The sequence below is a fragment of the Buteo buteo genome, chromosome 21 (assembly GCF_964188355.1).
Source record: "Buteo buteo chromosome 21, bButBut1.hap1.1, whole genome shotgun sequence".
In the NCBI taxonomy this organism is placed as follows: Eukaryota; Metazoa; Chordata; class Aves; order Accipitriformes; family Accipitridae; genus Buteo; species Buteo buteo.
Genome location: NC_134191.1, coordinates 10,684,922 through 10,695,968, shown reverse-complemented (window position 1 = coordinate 10,695,968; position 11,047 = coordinate 10,684,922). Strand labels below are relative to the sequence as shown.

The 11,047-nt window shown below is 53.6% G+C and overlaps 1 protein-coding gene across 1 annotated transcript; it reads right to left on the bottom strand.

Annotated features, from left to right (window-relative positions):
- Positions 1–1,318: 1,318 nt before the first annotated feature.
- Positions 1,319–10,386, bottom strand: FAM3D (FAM3 metabolism regulating signaling molecule D). Its single transcript, XM_075052776.1, has 10 exons — positions 10,364–10,386; positions 6,098–6,164; positions 5,230–5,337; positions 4,891–4,911; positions 4,101–4,224; positions 3,788–3,846; positions 3,365–3,415; positions 1,935–2,019; positions 1,665–1,791; positions 1,319–1,450 (listed from the first exon to the last, which is right to left on the bottom strand). Exons 2-10 carry the CDS (start codon positions 6,108–6,110, stop codon positions 1,361–1,363), a joined length of 678 nt encoding a protein of 225 aa, XP_074908877.1. The 5' UTR covers positions 6,111–6,164; positions 10,364–10,386; the 3' UTR covers positions 1,319–1,360.
- Between the last annotated feature and the right edge of the window lie 661 nt (positions 10,387–11,047).

The window sequence follows — 11,047 nt, the reverse complement described above, 5'->3', positions numbered from 1 at the left end:
GTGCTGGGGCAAACCCTGCCGTTACAGGCAGAAAAGGCTGTGCAGGACAGCCTGTTACCCTGCGCAGCTCCGAGTGCTCCAGCAGAAATGCTCCACGCTCATCTTCTGCAAAACTGCTAGTCTGCTTTAAAGAATGGGGAAAAACCAGATACAGTCATAGGAAATTAAAGGCTGTATATGATGCAAATTTGTCCCTGTCCATGATAACGGATAAGCCCAGGTCATCACCCGCGTAGCTTATCTGATCTCAGCAATGCTTGCGCTCGGGAAGGTTTTGGGTACAGATGGTTGTTGGGTGAATGCATCCAGACACGAGCTGGGGGCAGATGCTCCCCCAGGACCTCCTTGGTGTTGGGCAGCAGCACGGGAACCACCCTGGAAGGAGCTCTGGGGGGCTTCTGCCAGCCTGCATTTGGGCAGGGAGCTCTGCCCCGCTGGCAGTGTCGGCCGGGCCCGGGTTTGGGTGCAGCTCCTGGAGCAAAGCGGGTGCGTGGGTGCCCGCAGCGGGGTGCCAGCCCGGGGGTGTTTTATTGCTCCAGACTGATGCTGGCTCCGGCTCTGCCGGTAAAAGGCTCCCACCTATTGGTTATGCTGCACAACTTCAGCTGCCTGAGAAACTTGGATGTCCATCCCTCCGTCTCCAAGGGCAAAGTGAGATTGGCACGTCCCTGGCATTACCCTGATCTTTGATGGGGACATGCCATGGAGGATTTAGCTTGGATTTAACCCAGGGAACGTTCAAGTGGGTGGGGGAAATGCTTTGGCCTACAAATATTAACCTAATGTTCCTGCAAGCCATCCCTGTGGCCTTCTGGCCTTATTGTGGCTGTAGGAGGCAGCGGGGGGTTGGCAGGAGCTCCAGGGGGAAACCACCAAGGTCTGAGCATCCCCAGGGATCACTTTGCCCTATGCCATGTGGGGAGGGGGATCCCCCATGTGCAGTGCCCTGGGATGGGTGATGGGGATGCCCAGCTGGTGGCAGAGGACATGGCATGCTGTGCCCGCAGGGAAAAGCGTGGATTATGCTTGAAAATGGAAGTGAGAAGGTAGTGTTTTATAATACAATATCTTATTCAAGAAATCTGAAAAACCTTCTACAAAGTTTTTGGTTTAAAGACAGAAAAATAAAATACCCCAAACTGACCCATAGATGAGGACAGCTCAGCTGACACCTGGCTGGGCATTTGCTCAGGCTCTGCAGGCACTTGTACAGCTCTTCTCCAAGCCCTGTGCAGCCCCTGATGTGAAATAGCCGGTTTCGGGGAGTGGGCAGCCACTGCTGGGCTATGTGACCGGGCAGTGGTGGGGCTGGGGTCCCTGCGAGACTAGTCTCGCCTCCGTGGCAGGCTGAGGCTTGATGCTAATCCATCTTTCTGGGGGCACAGCCCTCCATCTCCAGCATCTCAGGCCAGCCTTCGTATTTATTTTGCTTCTCATCATTTTTGATGTGCTGCAGGGAAAAAAAAAAGAGAGAGAGAAAATGAATGAGGAGGTTGGTAGCACAGTGCAAGTTTGCAATGTGGCAAAACTTGCAGCTTGGCTCGACATGGGGGATAACACCACTGGCCCATGTCTTCTGCAAACAGGTAGGTGAGATGTAGCTCAGGAGGTGCCACTAAGAGGGTGGGAGCCTCCAGAGCTGGTGGCAGGGGAGGGCCACATACCTCTTCAAAGGGGCTCTTGTTGTTCAGACCTTTTGCTCCCAAGAAGACCCAGTTGTCCCGGAAGCCCAGCTTGCTCACGTGGCTGCTGCCCAGCTCCATAAATTGTGTCCGTACTTTGTCATTCATCCTGAAAGAGGGCAAGAAGGTGTTAGCGTGGTGCCAGGTGGCTGTCTCCTCCTGTCCCCTCTCTGCTGCTGGCAGCGGTGCCTCCAGCTCCCCTCAGCTGTGGGGTTTTGGGGAGCCAGGTGTTGCTCCTGGGGCCAAACTCACTTTGTGGCAGCATCATCATAGCTGGCCGTCAGCACGATGGTGCCATGCTTGATCTCTTGGAGGAAGGTATCCAGTTTGTTAATGTCTGGGAGAGAAGAGCATTAGGGAAAGAAAAAGGGATTTAGCAGGGACTGCTGCGTGGCAGCTGGGGGAACCACCTCTGGGTCAGTGGGAAATATTCCGACTGTGCTGGTGCTGGCCAGGATTTGGGGTCATGGGCTTGGGGAAGGATGGGCTCCCAGATGATGCATTCCCCATCTTGTGTTCCCACCTGGGCTCTTCCGCAGCACCTAGGGCTGGCCCTTTCCTCCCGCCAGTACAGCTGCAGAGGGGAATTTGCTCCTCAACTTTGCTCGCTAACTGTGAAATCTAGTTACACGAATTTACTTCTCAACACAAGAAATGAACCCGCTCGGCCGCAGAGCTGCCTGCCCTGAGATCATGCCTTCGGCTGTACTGCGGGAATTATTCCTCATCCTGCATCCGTGGGATGCTCGAGTCCAACGCCCCATCTAGTGGCACAGGAGCTGACTGCCTGCCTTCTCCTTCCCTGGGCCTCTCCCACCGCACGCCTCGCTTGCAAACTCAGCCAGAAATCTCATGATACTGGTGTTTCTCCTTAAAACTCCAGAGTTACCAAGAATAGGCTGCAAAACCAAAAAGCAGAAAGGGTGATTGATCCTTGGGGAAGGCTCAAACAGCAAAGGGTAAATCAAAAGCGCTATAGGGTTCGTTTTAGCATGTGATTTTGAGGAGTTCTGCCAAAATTCTGGAGAATTGTTAACAGCTTTGAAACAATGGTGGGATTTGCAGCATCCTGCAAGTCAGTGCCAATTGGACTGTGAGCGGGTGCTGCCCTGGCTCAGGGCATCTTCTTGCTGTTAGGAAGATTGTTTGAAGCTGTCAGGCGCAGGGACGTGGTCTTTGCTGCCACCAGGCTCTGCTCCATGTGCTCAGCTTTGCTGGGGCTGGGGGCTGCATCTCCCCTGCCATGCTCTGAGCTCCTCATTTGTCCTCCTGAGAAAGCCAGGGAAACAAGCAGCTGCTCAGCCACCACCAGCTTTCAAAAACTGAGTTGAAAGTTGCAAAATCTCAGGATTAGTGTAACTACCTGATCTTAGAAAGTAGCCTGTCTCAGGTCTCAAGCGCCCTGGTTTATTCAGTTTAGTGGAATTACGTTTTTCAGGCTATTATGCACATGTAAAAGGAACAAGAAGCCAATCTCAGATGCAGATGCATTATGAGGATTCTGGGATCAATGGCCTCAGAGAAAGCTGAGCTTTTACCGCCCGAGCTGGCAATCCTGGTGAAAGACTACTAGACTTTATCGTTAAATACATGGCAGAGGAGCAGCCTAAATTGCCGGCAGCTGGTAGTGCTGGTGTAAGCCCTGGCTGGGAACCACCAAGCAGCAAAGTGACCACGCTTACCTCCAGAGTACATGTCAAATGAGTCAGTTTTCAGGAGCTGCCCGCTTGTTCCTGAAAGGTTAAAATTCAAAACAAAGCACAGTGAGTTTGCACTGTTGTGGCTCTAGGCTTTGCCTGGCCACCAGCTTGGGGTTCTTGCTGCAAAATGCTTTGCTCGTCCCTCAATGTGTCATATTTGCTGCGATGGCAAATGTGTTGCTTGGTGGAATTCATGGAGCCATTGTTCATGACCCAGGTGGGTTTGTTCCCATCTTCCTGGCAGTGCTCGCAACTATAATTGTGGATGTGCACCCCATGCAACACCGGACTGATGTGCTTTTGGCTCAGCCATGGTGCCTGGGATGGGGTCCCCGGTGGCCCATTCCCTCCTGGGGGAGGAAGGGACCACAGCCATGGCGCGGGGTTAGTGCCCACCCGACTCACCATTCACTAGCGCGATGTTCAGGCCTCTGCCAATGTTGTTTTTCATGCTGCTCATGAGGCTGGAAAGGAAAGCAGAGAGCACCAGTAAGCACAGGGATGCCCTAGAGATGCTGGTGCCAGTGAAACTCTGATGGGGCAAAGTGGCTGAAGACAGCAAAATATCTACAGAAGTGGTTGTGAAGAAAACTATTTCCAAATTTTTTTAACTACAAATGCACCATGATGCCCATCGACATGCTCAGCAGAAGCCAAACTCGCCCTATTCAAGCCCAAGCCAGCCACGGCTCCCCCGTCCCCGCTGTGTGCTGCTTACACCATGTCATCGAAGCAGATGGAGGGTCCCACCACGTTTGCTGCGCCGCTAGAGATCTTGAAGGCAAAATGGTTCTCGGGGCAGCTCTTCTTGTTCCCACACTTGTGCTGGGGCAGCTCCTTGCCTGCGAGGGAGGAGCGGAGCTGCAAGCCATGGTGTTGGCCCCGCGGGGGGACACTGGCCGTGTCCCCGAAGGGCTGAGCGGGGCTGGCACTGGGGCACAGTGGTCCACAAAGGGGGCAACACCTGGACCAGCTTCTTGCGTGAAGGAGGCTTGTCCTGGGGCTGGGACCAGCTTCTTGTTTGAGGTTTATGGTGCCAAGGCTTGGGGTGGGGTGGGACAAACTGGGTGCCAGGTGCCGCTCTGGGTGTGAGCAGCGGGACGGCACCGCTGATGCCATGGGGATTGCAGAGGGGTGCGTGCCAGGGAGCGTTTGGGGCTGGCACTGGTTCAAGGCCAGCCCCTTGGGGCTTTTCTGCCCGGAGCTTCCCCATTCTTGGCCAGGGTAGGGACTTGTGCCACACGGCATGGCAGGACCTGGTTCCTGCCGTAGCCTGTGGCCTGGGAGCGTTTCTGCTGGGGCAGGGGGATCGCGTGGTTGTTCGTGTGCTCGCAGAGCCTGCCAAAGCCACTGCTGCTGTGTGCAATAATGAAATTCCTCCGTGTTTGGGAGGGTGGGATTTTTGCCTTGGGAACGGGGCTCCTGAAGGCAGCTATCGTGCTTCCACCATCACCCTCAGCCCTGGAGCGGTGTTGGGTGATGGAGATGAAGTTGAGAGCGGTACTCACTGCTGGGCTTGTCGATGGCACCTGTGGGTACCAAGCAGGAGGGTTAGACACCTCGGAGAGCTGCTCCTCTTTCCCAAACCAGGAGCAGCTGTTCAGGCACCAGCTCTCCAAAACTGCTCCCTGTGGCTGCAAGCACCCCCGGAGCCACCCGCCCTGGTGCAGCTTCCCAGTGTGCTGTCCCCTCCCTGCCCCGATGGTCAGAGCTGGTGGCTATAGCCTTGGCCAGGGACTGCAAGTGCAAGTGTTCCTGGCAACTATATGCAGCTCCGGGGTCTGGCTTGTGATGGGGCTGCCCGCACCCTCCCTCTGGACCCGGCTGGACCCCTGCCGGCACCTCACCGAGCCAGCTTCGCAGGCTGATGGCTTTCCAGCTCCGATCGAAGAATGTCTGCACGATGAGCCATGTGCTCAGCAGCGTGATGAGCAGCACCGTGTACCGGATCATAACTGCAAGGGGTGGGAGAGGAGCCAGGTGAGAGCAGCAGCAGCGTGGGTCGGGGACTGGAGCATCCCTCTGGCTTCCCGGGGACTTGGTCCATGTGTCCCCACTTTACAAAGCACAAGGTGACAGCCAGCACTTGTGTGGTGTGGGAAGGCAGCTAACACTCCTTCCTTCACTCTCTAAACGGACTCTGATCTCTTAATTAATATGTCTAGAGCATGTGATGATGCTCAGATAGGCATTACCCTTCTACTGGGAGGCACTATTCATATTTCTCTCTGCATTAAAGTAAATCTGATAATTAGTCAGAAAGCTATGTAAATCCAAATATTCCTTACCTTCCCAGCGCTGGGAAGGCTGCTATCCCCCAATTAGTCACTAGCTACAGCAGAGCGGCTGCTAATACAAATGTGATTGGCATTTGGCTTTAAAGCACTGCTCATCAGAGCAAAACGTTCCGGTCCTGCATGGAAAGAGAGTAGAAGAATATACTTATATTGCAGCTGAATGGCTCTTATGGAACCAGGAATGTCTCACTAGCCATCTCTTCCCAGCCACAGAGGGTTTCACTGGGAAAAATACAACAGGCTGAAATCTACACAAATCTTTTAAAAACCTCATGCTTATACAAAGGCTCTTTCCCCTGCCCGTGGCAGGGGAAGGTCAGGGTAGCTGGGCTTGGAAGAGGTCATGTAGATGAGAAGGAGGCGTAAAGAACTGTAGAAAAATGGACAGAGAAAAGTAAATCTCTGTCTCCCTCCTTACCTGCCGCCCGCATGGTGGTGGGGAGAGAGACTGCAACTGAGGGGGTGGCCAACGGTCACAGGTCACCCTGAGGAAAAGAATTAAATACCATAAAGTATTCCTGTAACCCACCAAAACCAGGCAGATATTAGATGAAAAAATAATTGTTATGTTTAGGCATATTTGCAATAACTAAAAGGTCATTAAAGATGTATAAATTCCTATCAGGCACACATGCTTGGTCCCACCCTGATGTTGAAGTCCTGGCTTCCATACATCGGAGCAGACTGCACTGATTGAGCTTGCTTCATTTTTAAGCCCCTGAACTCTTCACCGTGACTGTCCGCTGCCCTGTGTGTTCCTGTTTCACATCCTTTTCTCAGTAATAGATCATGCTTTTCTATTCTGCTGATAGTGATGAGCTTAAGGAGTGTGTTTTCAATCATGGCTTTGCTGCATTTCATTCTGGGATGATGCAAAGTAGGTTTCAAATATTAGGGGCTGCAAAATGCCACCTGAGGACAAGCTGTGATTTGGCCTTGCCCAGTCAGGGGAATATGCGGGAACAAGCTCGTCCTCCTTAAAATCAGAAAGGGAAGGGAAGAAGGGCAGTGCCGCTGAGCTGGGCAGAGCAGCCAGGTTTGGGGACACCTGACAAGAACAGAAATATTTCCACTTGTCCAAGTCCCACAGCATCTTCACCCATGTGAATGGGGAGTGGTTGTAATTTGGAGTGTGAACTATTTCCTACTTGAGCGAGTCCGTCTGCCCCCTCTCTCCTGCTGCTGCCCCAATGAATCAGACGGGCACCTGCCACCCCACGCACAGGGCTCCCGGGGCTGGGGACCCACTCCTACCTTTGGAATTTGGGGCTGCAGCCTGGTGAACGTCCGTCCTGGAAACCACCCCGCAGTCCTAAGGCAAACTGTTACGTGTGAGATGTGTGCTCAGTGTTAAAGAGCCTAATGTTAACTAAAGCAGCCCTTTAGTGAGGCTTGGCATAGAAAATTCGTGAAAGAGCTATACTGAGAGTTGCTTTTCCTGTTTGAAGGGTAAATAAGGAGCAACGGGTTGTAGCAGGGCTGGGCTGAAAGTTGACTTCAGTCTGCTGTGTCACGAGGAAGGAGAGAAGAGCTTTTGTCTCCTGCCCAGCCCTGCTCCGGGTCCCCTCCCAGGGCTTGACCTCAGGGAAATGGCCCATGGCCGCACGACTGACCGTGGCCGTGACGCAGCATCCTCCGTTGGCCCCGGAGGGACTTTGCAGTGGCCCAGGGTGGCCGGTGCCTGGCCGGAGTGGCAGCCCTGCCGTGACATCTCAGCTGTCCGGAGCCCGGCACTGCTTCCCACGAGACCGCTCCGCTCTGCCCACGTCTGCCGTGAGGCTGTGGCGAGGAGGAGCTGCCAAAGGCAGCTAGCGGCTTCCCACAGGAGAGCGGCCTCGTGGCTTACCTGCATTTTAAAGGAAGCCTCGGAAGGTATCGGTGTACCCTTGGTATCGCGGCAGTGTGGTTTTTGATAGCGTAAGCACACTTGCTTCCCACCAGCATCTCGCTTCTCTCTGCGGCTATTCCTCCCAGGGGAAGGTGATTGTGAGCAGGAATCTGTCTCTGCGGGAGGTGGCATGGGGGTCTGTGATGCTGGCAGCCCTTCCCCGCGCCACCTTGTCCTGGTCCCTCCCAGCCCCCTGGCACAGTATCCCTGAAATGGGTTTTAAACTCATGTTGGACGTGGTGTGAACAAGCCCATTTCACTGAGCTGGTGGAAGAGCCACAGACCTGAAAATGGACAGTTTAAAGGTTTTGGAGTGCAAATGCTGCCCGTGGCTGGATCTGGAGGGACAGCCTCTTTTTGCTCCTTTCAGCATGAAGTTTTGCTTTTTAAATGTAGGGAGTCTCCCCCACACCTGGCTTCCCAGCCCAGTGCCTGATCTGGTGATGGGTATGATGGGGGCAGAGGAGCAGTCCTTAAAATCCTCCTTGGCAAGTTGCGAAGTCTTCAAAAGTGGTATTGGTTTACTTTTGGAGCTTGTTGAGTTCCCCCTCAAATGCCATGAGGAGACCCTGGAGCTGGTGGGGATTCAGACCTGGGCTGTGATTTGGGCACAGCGAGTGGAGCAAAACTCCACTGGGTTTGCAAAACCGTCCCCATTTGGTCCCTGCCATTGCGGGGATGCTAGCCTCACCGGGGCCTGTTGCACAGTGCTCTCCTCTGCCAAACTTGCGGTTTTCCTGTGCACATATTGATTTCATTGCAGAGGAAGAGAAATGGAAAAGTAAACAGATAAACGCTACTGCTTTAGGGAAGTCATGTATTTGTTTGGGCTATTTATCTTCACCTTAATCCCAGGTAAAAGTTATTGGGTGAAGTCCCTGGGTGGTGAAATACCCGGAACCTGACTGCATTACAAGAGGGTAGCCCTGTCCTGGGATTTCTATTATATTCTTAATTGTTTGGATTTTTTTTTTTTTTTTTTCCTCCCCCCCTAAGGCTGTGCCAGAAAAATGACAACTGTGCTCTGGCACCTGCCAGAGAGTGACTTGCAGGACAGGAAGAAAGGAAAGAACTGCAGTGGGTGATAAACAGAGTTATTTGTCTAATAAACCTGAAATATATTTGCTTGAAAACTATTCCAGGAACAAAAAGGTTCTCGGACAAACATGCTAAAGAGCTCCATGGTGTTCTAAGGCAAAGGCTCCACCATGAGCCCACTCAGGACTGAAGTGCTGCTTGCCAGTGCCGAGTTATTGCTGCCAAGAAGAAACCCAGGCAGATCCCTGCCCTCGCAGGGAGGTTTTCCAGGATGCAGTGGGCGATACGTTCCTGTTTCTTCCCAGCGCTGCAGGAAAACTTCACTTCTCTTCCCCAGAAACTTCTGTCTTTGTTGGGTGTGTTTTTTGTTTTTTTTTCCCCCCTGCTTTTGAGCCCCGCATGTCCCTTTCTCTCCAGGTAGGTCCCTGACCATGAAGGAGACATCATTTTGGTGTGGGGTGGGGATACAGCTCCAAAGAGGGGGTCTGCCAGATGTCACCTATGCCCACAGCCAGTGAGTCATCGCTCCAAAAGTCAGGGTTTTCCTGCAAAACTGAACGCAGGGATGCAGAATAGGGACCGGTGTGGGGTGGGTCCACAGTCACCGTGTGTCCAGGGCTGGTCCCACCACAGGGGAATGGAGGATGCCACAATGCCATTTTCAGTCTCCAAAGAGGTCAATCTGACTGAGCTTTGCTGAGTTACTCAACAGGAGAGCACTGTTTGCCGGAGGGCTTATAAATTCCTTGGCTCATAAAAATGCGTGGCCAGCTGCTGCATCCACCAAACAGCTGGAGAGGGCATCTTACGGCGAAACCGCCCCCAGCACAAGTCAATAGTTAACCAGGGTGAGGCCCTGATCCTGAAACAGAAGCCAAGCAGGATTCATGGTGGTGGTGGGCAGGGGTAAGGGGCTAAATCACTATGAGCTTGCCTCTCCTGCGAGGTTTCCCCAAGCAGTGAACCAAGAGCTGCAGCAGGGATGAGAGATGGAGGGGAGGGATTGCATCCCCTTCAGCATGGGAATGGTGGCCAGCAGCTCGGCGGGGATCCCTGTACCATAGATTGCAGATTGTACCAAAGTGGTCTGTGCCAAAACCCCAGGGCAAAAGGAGGGACACCAGCGTTGGTGCTCAGGGCTGGCAGCAAGCTGTCTGCCGGGAAGAAGCACTTTTTAGGGCCAAAAGCGCAGGGTAACTGTGGGCCATGTGGCAGTCCCTCCACTGGGCAGCCATGGTGAAGGGCTCTGGTTTTTAGTAATTGCACATATGGAAGGACCTGAAATGTATCTTTGGCAGCTAGCGAAGCCCTGGGTGCCAGCACCTCGAGGGCTCCCGGTTGGTGCCTGGGTGTCCTGCAGTTGGGATTGTGTGCTGGAGTGTTGCATAGTGAACACCCTGCAAATTCATCCAAAGCCATGATGGGCAAAGGGGTTTGACCTGGACCACACATCGCACAGCTGATTCCACCGTGTATCCCATAACAGGTGGAAACGTGGATTTAACCCGTGCTGTTGACACAAGTAGTTCATTAATTCTGTCTTTGAAACCAGCACAGCTGCACCTCACAGAAAGGATGCCAGCACGTGGGGTTTCCCCTTCACCTCCATGCTACCAGAAGGAGGAACAACTAAAACCTTTCCTGCGCAACCCTCTAACCTGCCAGCAAGTCAAGAGAAAAGTGCTGCAGAAAGGCATTATTTCGGTCATGCTCTAGAGACCTCATTTCCGCGGTCAGGGATGGGACAAGCCTACATACCGCTCGGCGTCCCGGGCGCGCCGTCCCTCTCTGCAGGCTGTGTGGGTGCCGGGGCATCCCGGGGAGCTGGGGCACCATGTGCTCGGCAGCGTGACGGTGTGGCTGCCCGCTCCGGCCCAGCCCTCCGTGACTCACGGCACCTCCCTGAGCCTTATCTCGCTGCCCAGCATGGGGCTGGGCGCCCCGGTGTGCCGTCCCACGGGGCGCAGTGGCTGGTAGTGGTTGGGACCAGCTGTCCTGTGGGAGGGAAAAAAAAGCCATTCCTGTAGCTGTGAATGCATGCATTTCCTTTGGAGGTTTTCTCCACTTTAGCACTTGTTTTATTGCTGTATCAGAAGAGGAGAAATCTCTCCTAGGGTGGGCACCAGCCTGACCCTCTACATTTGCGCTAAAGCAGCGCATCGTGTTTGATGGGGCAGCATGGCTGGTGGAGGGTACGGTGACGGGAGCAGGTGGGCATGAAGCCAGGACAAGAGCGTCCCTGCGTGGGATAAATCCAGAATAACCCGATCTGTTGGGTTTTCCCCCTGGTTGCACTGCACATGTGTGGGCTGGCCCTGAGTGACGCTTCACTGCCTCTTGTTTGCAGGAGGCTGGAGGTTCCTTTTTCAGATAAGCATTTATTTATCCAGCAACAGTCCTGAACTCCGAAGGAGTCCTGAGTTAACTGTAGATATAGATTTA

Excerpts from the sequence above, each read along its gene's own strand:
- FAM3D (XM_075052776.1), bottom strand. Across the intron at positions 3,416-3,787 it reads GAACATCGCGCTAGTGAATG|GAACAAGCGGGCAGCTCCTG; the intron begins GTGAGTCGGGTG and ends TTAACCTTTCAG. Across the intron at positions 1,792-1,934 it reads TATGATGATGCTGCCACAAA|GATGAATGACAAAGTACGGA; the intron begins GTGAGTTTGGCC and ends GCCCTCTTTCAG.